This window comes from Scyliorhinus canicula, chromosome 6 (assembly GCF_902713615.1).
Source record: "Scyliorhinus canicula chromosome 6, sScyCan1.1, whole genome shotgun sequence".
NCBI lineage: Eukaryota > Metazoa > Chordata > Chondrichthyes > Carcharhiniformes > Scyliorhinidae > Scyliorhinus > Scyliorhinus canicula.
The window spans coordinates 178,801,361-178,821,780 of NC_052151.1; the positions used below are offsets into that span (position 1 = coordinate 178,801,361).

A 20,420-nucleotide genomic window follows, 5' to 3' on the forward strand; every position below is an offset into this window, starting at 1 on the left:
GTGGCTCAGAAATGGGAGGCACTGCATAAGCTTAATCTATCCCGGTTGGTAGAGCAAATGGAGGGGGCTTTAAGAGATGGGATATGCTCCCGTTGTCACTGTCTAGGACGGTACCGACCGTGAAAATGACGGTCCTCCCCAGATTTATGTTTGTCTTTCAGTGCCTCCCCATTTTCATCCCTAAGCCTTTTTCAAGCGGGTGAACAAAATAATTTTGGGCTTTGTGTGGGCGAATAAAACCCCGCGGGTGAAGAAAATGTTGGGACGTAGTCGGGGGGAGGGTGGGTTGGTGCTGCCGAACTTCTGCAACTACTACTGGGCGGCTAATATAGCCATGATTAGGAAGTGGGTAATGGGGGAGGGGTCGGCATGTGAGCGATTGGAGGCGGTGTCATGTAAAGACACCAGTCTGGAGCATTGGTAACGGCACCTCTGGCATTCTCTCCAGCCTGATACTCCACAAGTCCGATGGTAGTGGCAGCACTGAGGATCTGGGGGCAATGGAGGAGGTATAAGAAGGTGGAGGGTGCGTCGGTCTGGACCCCGATTTGTAACAACCACAGGTTTGTACCGGCTGGATGGCGGGTTCCAGAGCTGGCAGAGGGCAGGAATTAGAAGGATGTTTATAGATGGGAGCTTTCCCAGATTGAAGGTGCTGGAGGGCAAATTCAAACTGCCGCCAGAGAACGGTTTTGGATATTTGCAAGTGCGAGACTTCCTGAGGAAACAGGTGTTGGCCTTTCTGCTGTTGCTGGCATGGGGGAATACAGGATAGAGTAGTTTCCGGTACCTGGGTGGGAAGGGGAAGGTGTCGGATATCTACCAGGAGTTGTTGGGGGCGGAGGAAACCCAGGTGGAGGAGCTTAAGGGCAAGTGGGAGGACGAGCTAGGAGAAGAGCGGCACGCACGGTAGCACGGTGGTTAAGGGCAGCACGGTAGCATGGTGGTTAGCATAAATGCTTCACAGCTCCAGGGTCCCAGGTTCGGTTCCCGGCTGGGTCACTGTCTGTGCGGAGTCTGCACATCCTCCCCGTGTGTGCGTAGGTTTCCTCCGGGTGCTCCGGTTTCCTCCCACAGTCCAAAGATGTGCGGGTTAGGTGGATTGGCCATGATAAATTGCCCGTAGTGTCCTAATAAAAGTAAGGTTAAGGGGGGGGTTGTTGGGTTACGGGTATAGGGTGGATACGTGGGTTTGAGTAGGGTGATCATGGCTCGGCACAACATCGAGGGCCGAAGGGCCTGTTCTGTGCTGTACTGTTCTATGTTCTAAGAGTTAGAGGCAGATCTATGGGCGGACGCCCTAAGCAGGGTCAATTCCTCCTCATCATGTGCCAGGCTTAGCCTAATACAATTTAAGGTGATCCACCGGGCTGAGGTCGGGGTATTTTAAATTACATTGAGGGACGAGGCAAGGGTGCCCCCTCTCCATGTTATTGTTTTCTCTAGCTATAGACCACTGGCCATGGCGTTCAGAGCTTCGGGGAACTGGCAGGGGCTGGTTCGGGTAGGGGTGAAGCACCGGGTCTCACTCTACGCGGACAATTTACTTTTGTACATTTCGGACCCGTTGGAGGGGATGGGGGAGATTATGCGGACTTTGGGGGAATTTGGCAGTTTTTCTGGGTACACATGACGGCGGCGAGGATGAGCAAGTTTTTCAGGGTAAAAGATAGATGTGCGAGGTGCACGGGAACCCCAGCAAACCATGTCCACAGTTCTGGGCATGCCCGAAGCTCAGAGGGTTTTCCCAGGGGTTTGCGAAGGCAATGTCCACAGTGCTAGAAATACGGGTGGTGCCGAGTCCAGAGGTAGCGATCTTTGGAGTGTCAGAAGATCCGGGAGTTCAGGGAGTGACAGAGACTGATGTCCTGGCCTTTGCCTCCCTGGTAGCCCGGAGACGGATCCTATGAATGTGGAAGGACTCAAAGCCCCCGAGTGTAGGGACCTGGGTTAATGATATGGCTGGGTTTCTCAGTCTCGAGAAAATAAAGTTTGCCTTAAGAGGGTCAATGTTGGGGTTCTCTCGGAGGTGGCAGCCGTTCATCGACTTTCTCAGGGAAAATTAAAATGGCAGCATTCTGAAGGGGAGGCGGCGGGCGGATAGGTGTTAGATGGTTGAGGTGTGTGAAGATTGGGTCGGGTGGTGAAATGTTTATTTTACCATGTTAATGTTATTGTTTCTGTTATTGTTATAAAAATTTTGCAAACACCTTAATAAAAATATATTTTTTAAAAATCTCTTCCCACATTTTTCAGTTAGAGTGCCCATAGACAAATGATTGTTTCCCTTTACTGGGGTCAGGGAATAATTTGCAAACGTAACAGTAGATTGCCTGAGATGTGGGTTGGAGCTGGAGCTATGGCTGGTCTCTATTGTGGGTGTCTCAATTTTCTTGCTGGAACCTGAAATGGGAAAAATAAAGATTTTGTGAATGCCTAAGCAGGCTGCTTAATTAAAGCAGTGAGTTTCTTCCATGGGCACATCTGACAACTGGAGGCATTCTCATTGTCTTCCTGAGGAAGTTCTACCTCGCCTTCTGCACAGCCACAGTCCTGCTCCTACTCAGCTATCTCGGCAGTCTGCTCCTCAAAAGTAGTGAGAACTTGAATGCCCAGAATGCCTCCTCCTGTCTTATTCTTTTATTGTGGATTTTTTGCCCTGACAGAAGGAATGACCAGTTTAGGAGCATGCAAGCCTATGGCAGCTACTGAGCCCTCTCCAGTACATAATTAACAAGCAGGATGTCCTGCAAATGACAGACGTTTTAGAGCATAAAGTGACTCTCACACATGTCCCATCTGCTGCTGAATCATGCAACTCAAGTTCCTGTCTCATATCCCTGTGCACAACTACAGTGCCTGATGCCCTTATGGGTGTCACTTTACAGTGAGTAGACAATGCTACTTACACTGGTGGAGCACTGAAGATCATTCATTATCTTCCTGCACTGCTAGGTGGTTCTATAGCAGTCCTCACAGCAGCCAAGCCTCCATGGTCAGATTGGAGGGTCTCCTCCTATTTATTGTCCCTGGGAAAATCACCAATCTTTACTGGACTGCCTGGAAAGTCTCCATGGAGGCTTTGCTGGACTGTGGGGCATATGTTGATTACCCTGCAACATCTAGATCTTGGCAGAATCTGGAGCTCCTGACTTGCAGTGGGTGAATGGCTGTCTGGGTGCTCATTATATATAGTTCCCAGACCTTTGACCCTATGAGGTAACAGCAGAGGCAGTAACTCCCTGCCCACCCCTTTGCAAAATTTGGCACGTTCCTCACAGATGTATATGTAATAAGCTGACCAGTGCAAGATCATACGTGGTCAGCCATCCACACCTTAATAGAAATCACTCCCACATCTCTGCCTGCCACCAAACGTAGATGCGCCAGGGTCATCAGGGGCTGCAGTGTACCGGCACCTCTCCTGCAGGGGTTGGAAGTGTAAAGGCATGGGCCCCATCACCTCCACGGGCTTCCCCGTGGGATAAGGGGTGGAACTAGAGTGAATTCCTGGTGCTCCCATCATCTGGTGCGACAGTCCTGGAGGCAGCTGGTGGCCTTTGTGACCAAAGCACCTGGCCATGGCGGGCAGTAGGCAAAATCGGGATCTCGCTACATTTCTATACAATTAACACGAATGACCCCTTATTAATGATAATCTTTATTAGTGTCACAAGTAGGCTTACATTAACACTGCAATGAAGTTACTATGAAAATCCCCTAGTCGCCACACTCCGGCACCTGTTCACCAAACTTCGCCTTCTCCAGGGTCAAAACCTCCAGCAGGTCCCCCCCGCCACGTCAAGGCACAGAATGGAGAAGCTGACCTCCACCCCAACAGGACCCGCCTACGAGCGATCAGGGAAGCGAAGGCTATGACATCTCACCCCGCACCCGCCTGCACCTCAGGCCGGTCCGACACCCCAAAAAAGGCTCCTCGGGGACTGGGCACCACATCCACATTCAAGACCCCGGGATTGTGCTGAACACTGTCCTCCAAAACATTTCCAGCTTCAAGCAGGAACAAAATATATGAACATAGTTCGCGGGCACCTTCCACATCGCTCACAGACATCCTCCACCCTCTCAAACAGCCGGCTTATCCTTGATTTTGTGGGTGCGCCTTATAAACTACCTTGAACTGTATCAGCCCCATCCTCACACTCTAAGTCGAGGCATTCACCTTCTGCAGCACCTCACACCACAGTCCCTCTTCCAGCGATCCCCAGCTCCTGCTCCTACTTTGCACAATCCCCTCCATGGACATCCTTCTTCCAGGATCCTGCCGTAGATCGCCGAAACGACCCCCCTCTCCATACCCGCTGACAGCACCGCCTCCAGCAACAAGGAGGCCGCTATCAACAAGGTCAGGAAAACCTTTCTTGCAAAGTCCCGAACCTGCAAGTACCTAAACCCTTCCCCCTATGCCAACTCATAGTTCTTTTCCAACTCTTCTATGCTCGCAAATTGCTCCCCAAGGAACAAATCTTTCATTTCCTTCATCCCTCTCTCGTACTATCCCTGAAACCTCACATCCATCCTCCCCAGCTCAAACCTATGTTTCCCCCTGATCGGCATCCCCCCTGACCCAGACCACAGCTTAAAGTTCTGCCTAAATTGCCTCCAAATCTTCAACGTAGCACGGTAGCACGGTGGTTAAGGGCAGCACGGTAGCATGGTGGTTAGCATAAATGCTTCACAGCTCCAGGGTCCCAGGTTTGGTTCCCGGCTGGGTCACTGTCTGTGCGGAGTCTGCACATCCTCCCCGTGTGTGCGTAGGTTTCCTCCGGGTGCTCCGGTTTCCTCCCACAGTCCAAAGATGTGCGGGTTAGGTGGATTGGCCATGCTAAATTGCCCGTAGTGTCCTTAAAAGTAAGGTTAGGGGGTGGGTTGTTGGGTTACGGGTATAGGGTGGATACGTGGGTAGGTGGATCATTGCTCGGCACAACATCGAGGGCCGAAGGGCCTGTTCTGTGCTGTACTGTTCTATGTTCTATCTAGCTACCACCACCCGACTCACCGAGCACTTTCCTGGGGCCATCAGGGGCGGCGCCATTGCCAGCGCTGCAACCCTGACCCCCTACACGAGCCCGCCTCCATCTTTACCCACAGAGTTCCCCCTCGCTTCTTGCTCCAGCCCTGCAACTTCTCTGCATTCACCGCCCAATAATAGTACAGCTAATTTGGAGGCCGACCCCCCCCCCCCCCCCCCCCCCCCCCCCCCCGGGGCTCCGCCTGTCGTCCCTCTGCAAAACCACCCTCCTAATCCTGGCCACCTTCCTCCCACCAAATGAACGAGAAGATCAAGCTGTCAACCCCCGAAGAAGGACAGGACTTGGCTAAAAAGACTGTCAGACATTGAAGAAAAAAAAACTGCGGCAAAAAATTCATATTAACTCTCTGCAAGCAGCCCACCAACGACAGAGCGAGCCTGTCCCACCTCAACAGATCAGCCTTCACCCTCCCCACCAAGCTAGTGAACTTATTCTTCTGTAGCCCTCCCCAATCTCAGGCTGCCTGCCCCCCCAAATACCTAGAGTAAGTTGCCGCCAAGCTCCTACTCTCGACGTGAAGAGCATAAAATACTGGCTCTTTCCTAAATTCAGTTTGTACCCCTAGAACATCCCGAACATCTGAAGCAGCTCCATTATACTCCCCACCGACGTGCCAAAATATACAACAGCAGATTATCGACATACAGGGACACCCTATGCCCCCACTCCCCGCATCACCATCCTCTTCCACAGCCCCGTGTTTCAGTGCAATGGCCAAGGGCTCTGTAGCCAATGCAAACAATAGGGGAACATAGGGCACTCCTGTTTAATACCCCGATGCAGTGCAAAATACCCCAAATTCATTCTGTTATTGTGAACACTCGCCATAGATTTCTTATACAACAGTTACACACATGCCAAAAACCTCAGCTCAGTTCCAAATCTCCCCAATACCGCCATCAAATAACCCCACTCTACCCGATCAAACGCCGTCTCCTTTCCCTCCGCCGGAGACGGGACCACATTCAATAACCTCCTCATGTTTGAGAACAACTGCCTTCCCTTTACGAACCTCATCTGGTCCTTACCAATCACCTTCGGGAGACACCCTTTCAACTTTGCCAATATCTTGGCATCTACATTTAGCAGAGATATGGAGCTGGATTCTCCGCTCTGGAAACTAAGTCCCCACGCTGGCGAGAAATTGGTCGCAAAACGGCCACCTATTCCCTGGTCCGGGGCGGCTAGCAGCCAGGCAGTGTAGAGCTCCCCGCTCTAGCTGCCGATATGGCCCGGAGAATGGCCAGGCTCGTATCCGCGCAGGCGCACAGCGGCGGCCTGCAGCGGCCACGCCATGCTTCATGGCGGACACAGCCACGGACCCAGCCCACAAAAATAGTCTCCTCCCTTCGACCAGCTCGTGCGCACCAGACCACCCCCCTCTTCCTTCCCCCCCCCCCCCCCCCCCCCCCCCCCCCCCCCCCCCCCCCCCCCCCCCCCCCCCACCCCCCCCCACAGTGTCCCCCATCCCTGAAAAATGCCCCCCGCCTGCCCGCGGATCAGCCCTCCCCTGACTGTAGCAGCACTGGACTGAGTCCTCAGCCGCCACGCTGAGTTCCCGACGGGTGGAACCACACGTGTCCCACGCCGTCGGGTATTCGGCCGGTCAGGGACGGAGCATTGCGGGGCAAGCCTCAGCCAAAGTTCGGAGGCCATAGATATGGCTCATGCCGTACTCCTACAGTACTCTGCTTTTCAGAGCATCGTGAAAGTGGTGCCGCCCCCAATTGCGTCGGCATCGGGGATCGGAGAATCCAGCCCATGGACTTATGCGACCCACAATCCACTGGTTCCTGGTCCTTCTTTCGCAGCAGCAAGATAGAATATTTTCGCATCGTTTGCAGAAAGACACCCCTACCTGTCACACCCTCAAACGTTCCCACCATCAACAGCACTAGCTTGTCCTTAAATGTCTCAGAAAATTCAACTGGGAACCCATTGGGCCCCATCGCCTTCCCTGCCTGCATCCTCCCAATCACCACCTGCTCTCCCACTGGCCCCTCCAACCTTGCTCTATCCTCCTCTCCCAGCCTCGATAACTCCTACCCCACCAGGAATTCCCTCATCCTCCGCTCCTCCCCCAGTGGCTCCGACCTATAGTTCCCTATAAAACTCCTCAAATACTTTATTAACCTGCTTCAGGGCCACCACCAGCTTCCCTGTCCTATCCCATATCCAAACTATCTCCCTCCGAAGCTGACTAGCCAGCATATGCCCTGCCTTCTCCCTGTACTCGTAGACGACCCCCTTCATCCTTCTCAACTCATGCACCACTTTTCCCGTGGATAATTGGTCGAACCTCGCCTGCAACTCCTTCCTGTCGACCAGGAGACTCGGGTCCGGTCCCCCGCATACCTCCCATCCATCTCCAGAATCTCCTCCATCAGTTTTTGCCGTTCCTCCCTCTCCCTCTTATCCACCTGAGCCTTGAACGAGATCAACTCCTCTCCCCCCCCCCCTCCCCTCACTATTGCCTTCAGAGCCTCCCAAACCACTGACTGCGAAACCTTTCCCCGTGCAATTAAACCCCACATATTCCTCAATCAGCTTTCCGATCTTATCACAAAAGCTCCGGTCCACGAACAGCCCTCCGTCTAATCTCCACCCCGGCCTCTGGGCTATCCCATTGTCCACACGGAAAGTGGTGTGCCCATGGTGGATACTGGGTAAATTGGCATGGTATGTGTAAAGGAAAAAAGTGGAGATATGGACTGGTGTGAGTTGGCACTAAGTTGACATAAGGCTATAAAGGACTATGAGGGGTGGGTAGAGGCGCATAGGTTAACATTGAGGGTTTGAGGAGTTATGGAGGGTGGGTAGAGGGCATGTGGTGATATGGAGGATAAGAGGGCCCGGGAGGGGCTAGAGAGCATGATGGCAAGGGTTGGCGTGGATGGGGCATGGGGTGGGTGTGAGGAGTGAGAGTTGGAGAGCTATTTTATTTCAAAAAGTTCCCAGAAGGCCTTAGCACCCAATTTTTGGGACACTTTCCCCCGGCCCAGGTTTGCGGAGCTGGTAAATGGTAGCAGCAATTCAGGCCCACAATGTTTGTAACTGATCTAACAACCAAATATCACATAAGGAACAAATATTTTAAAAGTATTACATTTCTTGTTCTCAATTTCTATGAATGTAAAATATTGAAGTAAACCAAAGTCCTTGAAAAAATTGTTTTTCTTGTATTGTATACTACAGAATGTCTGTCGATTCTTAAGCCTCGGGGCGCAAATTTAACGGAAATGAAACCGAGTCCTGTGCTGGGTGCGTTTAGCTTGGAGTTTCCTGACACTTGGCAGTGCCAAGAATGACCTCGCTATTAAATGGGACTCTGCTTCATTTCTGGGTCTCGGCGAGGAGCGTCCCGTCAAGGCCCGCTTAGTCCCATTTCCTGCACTAATGAGCTCTGCTCACCAGTGCAGGAAGAGAAAATGGAAACAATCTCTGATCTCCCCGCTACATCCTCCGGACCCATCCAATTTACCAATCAAGCCTCTCGCACAGTTCATAAGGGCAGGACACCCCCGGGCCCGGTCCCCAGCACGGACAAGAGGGCACCTTAGCACTGCCAGCCTGGCACCATGACAGTGCCATCTGGTCTACCTGGTAGTGCCTGGGTGGCATCCAGGTGCCACTGCCAGATTGGCTGGGGCACTGCCAGGGTGCCAGGCTGGCAGTGCCAAGTAGTCACGTAGCACCTTACATGTACTGGGGACTAGGCCTGGGGGTGCCCTGTCCTTTTGAGGCTCATTGTCTGCTGATGTTTCATTCTGAGCTGTTTTCTTGCCACTTTCTGTCAGTGGTGGTTTGCTTTTTAATTTCACTGTCAGGCAGGAGATATGTCCCAAGTCTACCACATCCAGAATGGAAGTCGAACCCGACTTGGTGTTAATCTGAACCAAATGCCAGCTCACAAACCAAGCTAACCGGCCCCTTCATACTGTGAATACGGGAAATAAACTGTGATCCACACAATTATTTCTGCTTTTCTTTGCAAATTCATGCATTGTATTTTTGCTTATTGTACAGTGAAGTATGTGTGATTTGAAGTATGAAGAGTTCTGATTAGACCCAGTTCAGAATGACACATTCTGACTTTTAATACATGGAATACTATAATTTCTAACACTGCAATCTGTGTTTCAGTCCTACACATTGGTGCAATGCATAATCCTGTGGCATTGATAGAAACCGTGGCCAGCCCAACCCAGAAGTGGCTATTCTGCCACCTTGCAATGTTTCACCATAGAAGATGCTTCTGATGGGTGTGGGAGGGCACCATAAATTACCCCAAGGAGTGGAGTCTTGTGTCCCCTACTCCCTCGGGTCAATCACCTCATACTGTTCTGCATTTCTGACTCCACCCACATGTCTGTGCCATCCCAGGATCAGTCACCTCTGTTCCCATGCCGCCTCCACCTCTGTCTGGTTTGAGGCTAAAGTAGACCTTGAGGCATTTGACTTGAGGTGAATTTCCAAACTTATATCAATTCCTTCACCAAGATCAATAACATCTGATTCCAACCCTGCCTCAGTTGATCTGCTGCTGAACTCTTCCAATTCTTTATCTTTAGCGTTGACTGTTACCATGCTTTCCTGGCTGACTTCCCGTCTTAAACCTTCCATATAATTGAGCTCATCCAAAACTCTGCTGGCCATATTCTTACACCCAGTCCCATTCAACTATTACCCCTGTGCTTGCTGACATATGTTGGTTCCCAGTCAGGCAATGTCTCAATTTTAAAATTTTTATCCTTGTTTTTAAATTCCCCAATGGCCTTACCCCTCTTAACTGCTATCTCCTTCTCCAACCATTTTCTGCTTTAAGACCCTCCTTTAAAGCTATTTCATATCCACTTTCTATGGCTCGGTGTCAATCTTTGCCTGATTACACTTACGCGAAGCACCTTTAAATGTTTTACTGCATTAAAAGTGCAATATAAGTGCAAGTTGTTGTTTAAAAAAAATCCATGATGTACAAAAATATTTCTGAACCTTTTTTTAAACAAAAAAACTTAACAATTAAATAAAAGCTGAATAATTGGGGAAAAGAACGCAGTGCTTGTATTTGTATGACTTCATTCCAAAGCCGCAATCACCAGGCACAAGTACAAAGCTAGCTGCTGATATTCACCAAATATTCATGAAATCTTTTCTCTCTTTAGGACGCTGTACGGTGATATAACAGAAATATCCAGTTCCAACCAACATCAGGCTTTGTCACAGGACCTGAACCCTGTCAGTAAATCCCAGCAAACCTTTACCAAAGAGGAGTTTCTGAAGCTGATGCTACCGGACAGCCCTCCTTTGGAGCAGAGAAGGAGGAAGGTTAGTCATCTCTTTAGTCTGTGCACCTGTCAGGGTTAATTGGTGAGACACATCCACTGATGTTTTTAACAAAACACTAACTGACAGAGCAAAATTGTGAACAATACTAGGTAAAAAAAAAATGAGCGCTCTTTTCCCAGACACTCCCCAGAGTGACATCCTGACTGCACTCCAAATATACTGGCATGTCTAACTCTTCAGAACAATCAGCTTCACAATATGTATGGCAGCTCTTCCTGTTACATTCACTATATGCATTGCATGAGCACCTACATTGGAAATATATTTTCACTTATTATCAACATTTGTGTACTAAGTGTAGTTCACTACTTACAAAAAATAACAATTATTGTGTTGAAGGTGTGACTACAGTTAGATGCGTTGAGTAGGTTGAAGGGGATGAACTTCTGTACAAGCTTACTTCCTACTGTTATAAGCCCTTGGGCGAGTGCAGGCCAATTTGAGCCTCACTTAACCTGAAGTTGCAAAACAATTGAAATTAACAAATAACTCTTCGGAAAACAACCAAAGTCTTTGGCTCTCGGCTGCCCAATAACTACAGTCACCAGGTTTGAGAATTTAAACACAACTAATTTTATTAATAAGAACAGCTGTAATTAAATATGCAGCAAATAGAGCTGGTTAACTATAATCTAATTCCTAATGTCCCCTCTTTAACTCATCCCGACCCTATAAATCTTAACAAACACAAGACAGATAAACAATCACAGAGCGGCGTAAAATAATGATGAAAGTAAAAAGGATAAGAGTTTTGGGCGTGATCTAACAGCAGAAACTCTTGAATGCCATAGCGGGCGTGACACCCTTGGTGCTTCCCAACAATACCACATCCCATATCTAATGGCAATTAGGGTCGGAAATGAACCCCATAGGCTTTTTGGCGGAAATGGGCATCCTGCCAGCTGATTCACCTGGACCGCGCCTAACAGTGCCCGGGGAGTTGCTCATAAACGGCCCCCCTGAACACAGTCCCGTCAGCCCACAGCCATGCCATTCCATAGACCTGCTCCACATTTTGGAGATGCCAATCTGGCCAAGTTGCTGGATGGTGTGGAGGCAAGACGGGTCCCCCTGGTCCCCCGCGGTGGTTGGATGACCAGCCACAGGGCAACCAATGCCACCTGGAAGGCAGTGGCAGCAGCTGTCAGTATGGGCAGTGTGACCAGGAGGAGCTCCATCTAGTGCAGAAAGAATACCAACGACCTACACCGGGCTGCACGTGTAAGTTGATACTGTCCCCCGTGGCCCGTCCTGCCAGCCCCGCCCAATGAGTCAGCGGCTTGCACCTCGTACCACACACACGTGCACACACATGCACTCACACAAACACACATCAACGCCCCCCCCCACCCCATGTCATACTGTGCCTGTGCCCCAGCAGATCCCACCTATGCCCAGTAGGTGCCCATACATGGCATCTGCCATAGACTCCTTCTGATTCATCAAGCATGTGGCTCACGATGCCCTCTCTTTGGTCCCACAGGAGATGTTGGCACATAATAGGCGGGAAAGGGCCCAGATGAGCTGAGTGGTGCTCGACATCAGAGTCCTCACTCCCTATGAGGAACGGGCCCTGGAAGTTGCGGGGTTGACCGAGGATAGAGCAGTGACCCAACAGTGAGCTTGGACTACGCCTCCAGTCTAGGTTGACACTGCTGCCGCGTTTTACAGTGTCTGGCTCCCTGGTCTTCTATCAGCACTGCAAGGGCTGCCGCTGCAGGGTCTACAACACCATCTATATTGTTACATCTGTAAGGAATTAGAGAATGAAAGACACCCGACAATTCCACCCCGGGATCCCCAAGCCTTACCTACCCTTGCGTTTCGCGCCTTCTCTCTGAGTGCTATCCTCCGAGCCAGTTGTACTGGGGGACCCCGTCCTGCACACACACCTTGGCCGATTCAGGAGCAATAGACTCCAGACCCCTGCCGGGAAGTTAGGGGGACCGAGTTCAGATACCCTCCCACAATCCCCACACATACTCTCTGGCTGTGGGGAAATCCCCAGTACTGATGCCCAGTTCTAGAGCGTTTGGTTGTTGGCTGCTGCCTCTGTGGTGCTCATAACTCCATGGTTCACGCAGAGTGTCCTGGCCTCACGGTTTATTTGGAATGCTAGGCAATAAAATTTATCTGATACATGAGACATTTACCTATGAGAATGTACTTGAGAATATTTTGTTTATTAAATGGTCGACAGTAATAAAGATTTAAAAATCAACTCAGTAAACATTCCACATATCACAGTAACCAGTAAACAACAAGGAAATGTCACCATTCCATATTGGTATCAATACAAAGCTATATCAACTCATTTACACAAAAAAATCAAATACACAGTATCACCCTGCGCAGGTTCCTCAACGGAAATGGAGGATAAGCCTGAGAATGTGCTATCATGTCCAGAACTCTATCCAGCAATGTGTGACTTGTTCCACGTATCAGTGCCACTCTCCATCCAGGAGCCGCAAGCCTAATCTCCGGAACCAAATGCTGGCATCCACATATTCAACCAGCACCTAAGGTGCAGTCGAACATCCTCGACTTCCAGCGTGCCAAACCCGCTGACGCGCTGGTGTGGTGAGTGTTGCAACAAAAGCAGCAGCAATCTGCGAAAGCATTTCCTCTGCAGCATTAGCAGGTGGCCCATTTGGAACAATGTCGCACACCAGGTCCCACAGCATCTTTTTGCTTAAAACCGGATTGTCTTCTGGTCTCATTTGTCCCCCTGAGCCCGGTGTCTTAGAAAAAAAATTGTCCTTCTTTCCAGCTGCGGAAAAGAAGGAAAAAGCAACAGGAGCCTCCAGGCATCTGCAGCCACCAGCAAGAGCAGCAGCAAAAACACCTGCAGCTGTGAAGTGCTCACATTACTAACAATGCCAATTCCTTATTAGCCTTCAGCTGTGCAGCCAGAAGCTGCTCACAATCAAAGGGAGTTAAAGTGACCATCACCATCTAACCACACACAGGGCTTACCTCCTCCAATCCTCACAGCAGCCATTGCGCTAAGTTCCCAATTTTAAATAGGAGTGCCAAACAGCACACGCGTGACGACAGTCAGGAGAGCCAGTTAGATCACAGAAGGCAGTTCTATAGGGCGTCCATCTTATTAATTAGATGCCGATTACCCTTAATTCATGTCAATTGGCATCTCACCACATCCGGATAGGATCTGGAACCCACCAACGGGAACGGGCTTGTTAAATCATGGAACCGATCGGCGCCTGGTGCAGACCTGATTTTGGGCTCTTCTGCAATCTAACTCCACGCCAGGCGCAACACGTCCTTTGTTTCAGATGATTGCCTTCTAGCACACCTTCTTCCAGTCTAGGGTTTCAGTTCAAGGTTTCTGCTTTAAATCTGTAACCGTTTTCACTGCAGATTCATCCAGGTTCTCCAAGTTCAGAAATACAGCAGCTATGTAGCTTTTCTGGAGAGAGAGAGAGAGAAAACGAGAGAGACACGTTCACAGCATCTTCTTTGAGCGTCCAGTACCTGCCAGTGCATTCCTTGTTTCTCTGAACACCATCCCACTCGGGTAGGACCCAATCACCGCCTGTCGCCAGGCAGAATTTGGGGTGGGATTCTCCGACCCCCCGCCGGGCCGGAGAATTGCCAGGGGGTGTGAAACCAGCCCCAACGCCGGCTGCCGAATTCTCTGGCGCTGGTTTTTGGCGGGGGCAGGAATCGCACCGCGCCGGTCGGGGGCCGTTGGCAACGGTCTCCCCGGCGATTCTCCGCTCTGCAATGGGCCGAGCGGCCGCCCGTTTTCGGCCAGTCCCGCTGCCATAAATTACACAAGGTTCTTACTGGTGGGACCTGGCTCTGCGGGTGGTCTGCAGAGTGCTCGGGGGGCGCAGGGGGATCTGGCCCCGGGGGGATGGGGGGGCCACAGTGGCCTTGCCCGCGATCGGGGCCCACCGATCTGCGGGCGGGTCTGTGCCGTGGGGGCACTCTTTCATTCCGCACCGGCCTCTGTAAAGCTCAGCCATGGCCGGCGCGGAGAAGAAACCCCCTGCGTATGCGCAGGAATCACGGCAGCGGTTCTGGGAACACGCTGACGCTCCTGCGCATGCGCCAACTTGCTCTGGCCGGCGGAGGCCCTTCGGCGCTGGTCGGCGCGTGCCAACCACTCCAGCGCCGGCCTAGACCCTGAAGGTGCGGAGGATTCTGCACTTCCAGGTGGCCCGACGCCGGAGTGGTTCACGCCACACTTTGGCGCCTGTACGGCCCACCGGATACTGGAGATTCCCGCCCATGGCCTTTTGCCAATTCATTGGCCAGCAACCAACCAATCGAACCAAATCCCTCCAATCTCTGGGGTGCAAAAAGTCTGTGTTCAGCTGTTAAAAGGCTAGCATAGTGTACTATTTAGTAACTTCCCAATTCCTCTTTTCCTCTGCTCGATTTAAAGGTAGGTGCCCATTAAACATTCATGGTTCAAAAATGATAACGGCAAAATAAAAAATCGGAAATGAGAAATCAACAGGGAGGGCCCTTACAATACCCAATGACTGTCAGGTCTGCAACTTCCCTGCAGTGCTTCTCCCATCTGTATTCTGTGAAGCAATTTACGAGGAAATCTTTTAAGAACTGCATTTTATAAACAAGCAAAAACAACAGATTGTGTAAGTGGAGCAGTTTAGTCACAACTTGTATTTAAATAATGCTTTTCACATAGTTAAATGTCCCTCGGCACTTTGTGGGAGTGAATTAGACAGAAGAAAATGAGGTTGTGGCACAAAGGAAATGTTTCAACAGGTAACCAAACTTTTAACAAAAGAGATAGACTTGAGGGAGAGGCGGAGAGATGTAGGGAAGTGATTTCTCAGCTTAGGACCTAAAATTTGAATGCACACTGGGGCGAAGAGTGTGGGGAACCACAAGGGACGAGATTCTCCCTTCCCTGACGGCGATTTCAGAATCGTCGATCAGGTGGAGAATCCCTTTTGACGGCGAAATTGGGAGCGGCCCCTGTTTAACGCAGGTTTTGTGTGCTCCGCCCATCTGAAACGGAGTCATCGCGGCGCATGCCGTTGGGACAGCCTCAGCGCGTGATCTGAAGGCACTCCACTGATGGTCCGCCCCCAATGGGGCGGATGGCGCGGATCATTTCTGGCCTCAGCTGTACGGGAACCCTGTGTGCCGGCTGCGGACTGTGTCCAGCACCGCCACAGTCGGGCAGGAGGTGTGCTGCTGGCCAGGGGGTGCTTCCAGAAGTCCTGGTGGGGAGTGGCCAGGGGGGTACAATCTGGCAGGTCGGTTCAGCGCCATGTTTTACGGCGCGACTGCTGCATGTCATCGCCATGCGCATCCACGGCCACGAACCCGGCCATTCTCCAGCCATTTATTTTGTGGAGAACGGGAGTTTTATGTGGCGTGGCTAGTAGCCCCTCACCAGACGCCGCATCGGTGAGGAGGTGCCGCCAATTTTTTCCATGTAAAGAACCACAGATTCCCCGCACTTAGCCTCAGAATTTGGCCCAAGGTGTCAGAATTAGAGGAGCATAGTAGCTGCAGGGTTGTAGGTTGAATGAGGTTATGGAAAAGGTGAGGGCCGCGTTGGCCTTATTGAAGCTCGCTCTCCTCCTGGCCAACTCTGCACCCAGGTCCTGGTACACTCTGATTTCACTGCCCTCCCAGGTTTAGCGCCTTATCTGCCTGGCCAACCTCAAGATTCGCTCCTTCTCCAGGAAATGGTGCAATCTCACCATCATCGCCCTCGGCGGCTCATTATCCTGGGGCTTCCTTTTCAACGCCCTAAACACTCGATCCACTTCCAGAGGTCGTGCGAATGCTCCCTCTCACAGCAGCTTCTCCAACATCCTCCCACATACACGTGCAAGTGTCTGCTCCCTCGCTTCCCTCCTGTAGGCCCACAATCCTTATGTTCTGCCTGCATGACCGGTTCTCCAGGTCCTCGACTTTCTCCTGCAGCCACCTCTATTGGTCCCACATCAGCCTCATCTCCACTGCCATCGAGGCAAGCTGCTCCTCGTGTTCCCCCACCACCTCTTTCATCTTCTGGATCGCCTGACCCTGGGCCTCCAGCCTCGTCCCCACACGGTCGATCAGTGCCTTAATCAAGTCCATCGCCCTGGCCAGATTCTCCTTACATTGCTGGGTGAATTACCTGTTCAGGACGCCCGCCAGCTGCTCCATTGACCATTGAGCCAGCAGGACCGTGCTCTGCCCCTCCACCATCTCCACCTGTGTCGCAGGTGGGGGGTGGCCTGGGGGGCAAAATCTGGCAGGTTAACTTTTACTAACTGTTCCCCTCTTTTGCGACCGCTTCTGGTCCTCAGCTCCATGCACCAGTAGGTCACTCTCTTCCGCTAGCACTTCTGCATCTTTTTACCTCACATCCACCCATTAACCGAAGGTCTGAAAATACATCCACGAACGGAGCCACCGTTCACTCACACCATGGCCGCCACCGGAAGTCTCGGACTTAGCATTGTTGGTGTGGTGAGGAGCTGTCAATCATAACAAGAGTGTTTATAAACATTGCGGTTAGAATCAATGGGGAGATGCTCAGATGCATTCAAGAGTGCGAGGAAAGATAAATAAACTAACCTACTGGCAGCTGTATTGAAACCATTAATATGTCAATCAAAGGCTGGTTAAAGGTACTGACTGAAATTGAGTGAATTGAGTCCCCATCACTGTGGGCTAGGGTGTGATTGCCAGGGCTCAGTGCCATGGTGCCAAGGGACAGTGCACTGCTGATAATGTCGGGGGTCGGGGACTACAGGGGGAGCCCGGAGGGAGAGGCCTGGGCAGGGGATTGCAGCTGAGAGTTTGGGGGGTTCATGAGTGGTGTAGAGGGGTGACTCGTTATTCCCGTGGTGGAGAGGAAGGTTGTTCTTCCTTCCTGAAGTTTGGGGGTGCTCTCCTTGTCAGAAAAGGAAGGGGCGGGGAAGCTGCCACTGAGATCGGGGCACCTGTTCTAAACAGCAGCCTGAGATTGTGATGGGAAAGTGACCACTTACCAGTGGAGAATCAGGGCTGGTCCCCGCTGGCACTAGACATCTTGCCTGTCATAATATCCACTCATGTATATAATGAGATGCAGACAGGCAGTGATTGACACATAGGATGACTAGTAAGCATACAACACAGTACAGCCAATCACCAGGCAGGACACTACCACTATAAAGCCAGAGGGCACTAGGTTTCCCGCTCTCTCGGGACCCAGCTACTGAGACAGTCAGAGTCCATGAGCTAGCAAGTGCAAACACCATGCAAGTCTGGTCAGGCTACTACAAGGTCACCAGTCAGATCAGTATAGTGGCGACCCACAGCTGAATATGTATAGCAGTTCTATAGTTGAATAAAACAGTGTTGGATCTTCTCCAGTGTTAGACGTCTGTTTCTAACTTCCCTGCATCGAGTGCAGTCCACATCGAACCAACCTGCCGAACACATCATTGCCTAGATGCTATTTTCATATCTCTGCATACATAGATAGAACCTGGGAGGCGCTCCTAGCACCAGCGGGGACCAGTCCTGATTCTCCGCTGGCAGGAGCACTTAAACTCCGGAACAGAGAATCCCGTATGTTGTTTAGGAAAGCTTTCCATGTACCAAAAATTAAACATTAAATCAGGGAAATACTCAGCAGTATCTGTAGAGAGAAACAGTTAATGTTTCAGGCTGAGGACTTTAATCAGAACTAGAGGAAGTTAGCGATGAACAGCTTTCACATTCTAATATTTGATAAAAGTGAGATTTCAAGTTATTTTCTGCATTTATTGCCCCTGTACATAATGCCTTGGCATCAGATAGGAAATGGAACATTCCCAGATCTCTTGAACCTTAATAGAGTTTTTTGTCCGGTAACACATGGGGTCAATAAGACTAATGTGATTGATGGAGCATACATGGGCTTCCAAAAGGCTTTTGATTGAGTAACATATATTGGCTTTCCAGCAAAGTTGAGGCAATGTACTAAAAGTGATGTGATGTGAACATGTGATGTGATGTGTCACATGGATGTGAACTTGGCTGGATAACAGGAAATCAAGAGTAGTGGTGAACTGTTTCGTGGACTGGGGTGTTTCAGATGTCAGTATGAGGATCAAAGGTTTTTGTGATATATCATAGTGACCTGGACTTGAGAACGGTAGCAAAGTGGTTAGCACGGTTGCTTCACAGCTCCAGGGTCCCAGGTTCGATTCCCGGCTTGGATCACTGTCTGTGCGGAGTCTGCACGTTCTCCATGTGTCTGTGTGCGTTCCTCCAGGTGCTCCGGTTTCCTCCCACAGTCCAAAGATGTGCGGGTTAGGTGGATTGGCCATCCTAAATTGCCCTTAGTGTCCAAAAACGTAGGGGTTACTGGGTTAGAACTTAGAACGTAGAAGAATACAGCACAGACTTGATGGGCCGAATGGCCTCCTTCTGCATTGAAAATTCTATGATCTATGAAGGGGCAATTTCAAAATTTGCAGATGAGACAATACTTGGGTGCATTGAGAACTTTAAGAAGAATAGTGATAGATTTCAAGAGGACTTAGACCGGTTGGTGGAATGGACAGATACATGGCAGACAAAGTTTAATGCCGAGAAGTGTAAAGTGGTTATTTTTTGTAGGATAAACTAGCACAGGCAAATAAAATAAAGGGTGTAATTCTAAAAGGGGTGCAGGAGTAGCGAGAGGGCATATATGTATAAATGGTTAAAGGTGGCAGAACCAGGAGAAAATGATTAAAAGGACATGTGGGTTCCTGGGCTTTGTAAATGGACACACCAAGGAATATATGATGATGAACCTTTATAAGTCGCTGATTCGTTTTGAATTGTGTCCATTTCTGGGCTCCCCATATCAGGAATCATGTGAAAGCTTCAGAGAGAGTGTGTGGAAAGATTTATGCAAATGCTTCCAGGGATCAGAGACTTCAGTTACATGGATAGATTGGAGAAGCTAGGGTTGTTCCATTTGCCACTGATCAGCCCTTCTGACCAGCCCATCTCTTTATTCCTGTATTCTAAGGCTATCCTCCTCACTATTTACCATCCCACCAATTTTCATATCATCTGCGAACTTTTTTAAAGTATTTTTATTAAGGTTTTACAGAATTTTTCATAATAAAACAGTAGTAACAATAATAACAAAACAAACTAGAGTGAACATTAACATAGTGTAAAAAAAGAATATACAATAACAATTAAATAGTCATTACCCCACACGACCCAGTCTTCCCACACCACCCCAATGAAGCACTCACCTCCCCCCACTAACCTAGCGTAGACCCTCGAGACAAACTTTATTTTCTGGAGGCTGAGAAACCCAGCCATGTCGGTAATCCAAGTCTCTACATTCGGGGGCTTTGAGTCCCTCCACATTAATAAAATCAGTCTCCGGGCTACTAGGGAGGCAAAGGCTAAGACGTCGGCCTCTTTCGCCCCCGGATCCCCCGGGTCTTCTGACACTCCAAAGATTGCTATCTCTGGACTCGGCACCACCCCGTGTGTTAAGCGCCTTGGACATTGCCCTTGCGAACCCTTGCCAGAACATTCTAAGCTCTGGGCATGCCCAAAACATGTGGACATGGTTTGCAGGGCTGCCCTTGCACCTCATACAACTGTCTTCTACCCCAAAAAACTTGCTCATTCTCGCTGCCGTCATGTGTGCCCGGTGGACAACCTTAAATTAAATTAGACTGAGCCTGGCACATGATGAGGAGGAATTAACCCTGCCCAGAACCTCTGCCCACAGACCCGCTTCCAACTCCTCACCTAGCTCCTCCTCCCACCTGCCCTTGAGCTCCTCCACCGGGGTTTCCTCCGCCTCCTGTAGTTCCTGGTAGATATCCGACACCCTCCCCTCCCCCACCCAGGTGCCGGAGACCACCCTGTCCTGTATCCTCAGTGACGGCAGCTTTGGAAAGGCCACTACCTGTTTTTTCAGGAAGGTTCGTACTTGCAGATATTTAAAGGCGTTTCCTGGCAGCAGATTAAATTTGTGCTCTGGCGCCTTCAAACTGGGAAAGCTTCCGTCTATGAACAGATCTCCCATCC

The 20,420-nt window shown here is 50.4% G+C and overlaps 1 protein-coding gene across 7 annotated transcripts in view; it reads left to right on the forward strand.

Moving 5' to 3' along the window:
• LOC119967679 (signal-induced proliferation-associated 1-like protein 2) overlaps window positions 1-20,420 on the forward strand; it is a 651,675-nt gene that overhangs the window by 537,490 nt on the left and 93,765 nt on the right. For all 7 annotated transcript variants that reach the window (XM_038800505.1, XM_038800501.1, XM_038800504.1 and 4 more), the window contains one exon: window positions 10,217-10,379. In XM_038800505.1, coding sequence (XP_038656433.1) covers window positions 10,217-10,379 — 163 coding nt within the window. The remainder of the gene's footprint in view (window positions 1-10,216; window positions 10,380-20,420) is intronic.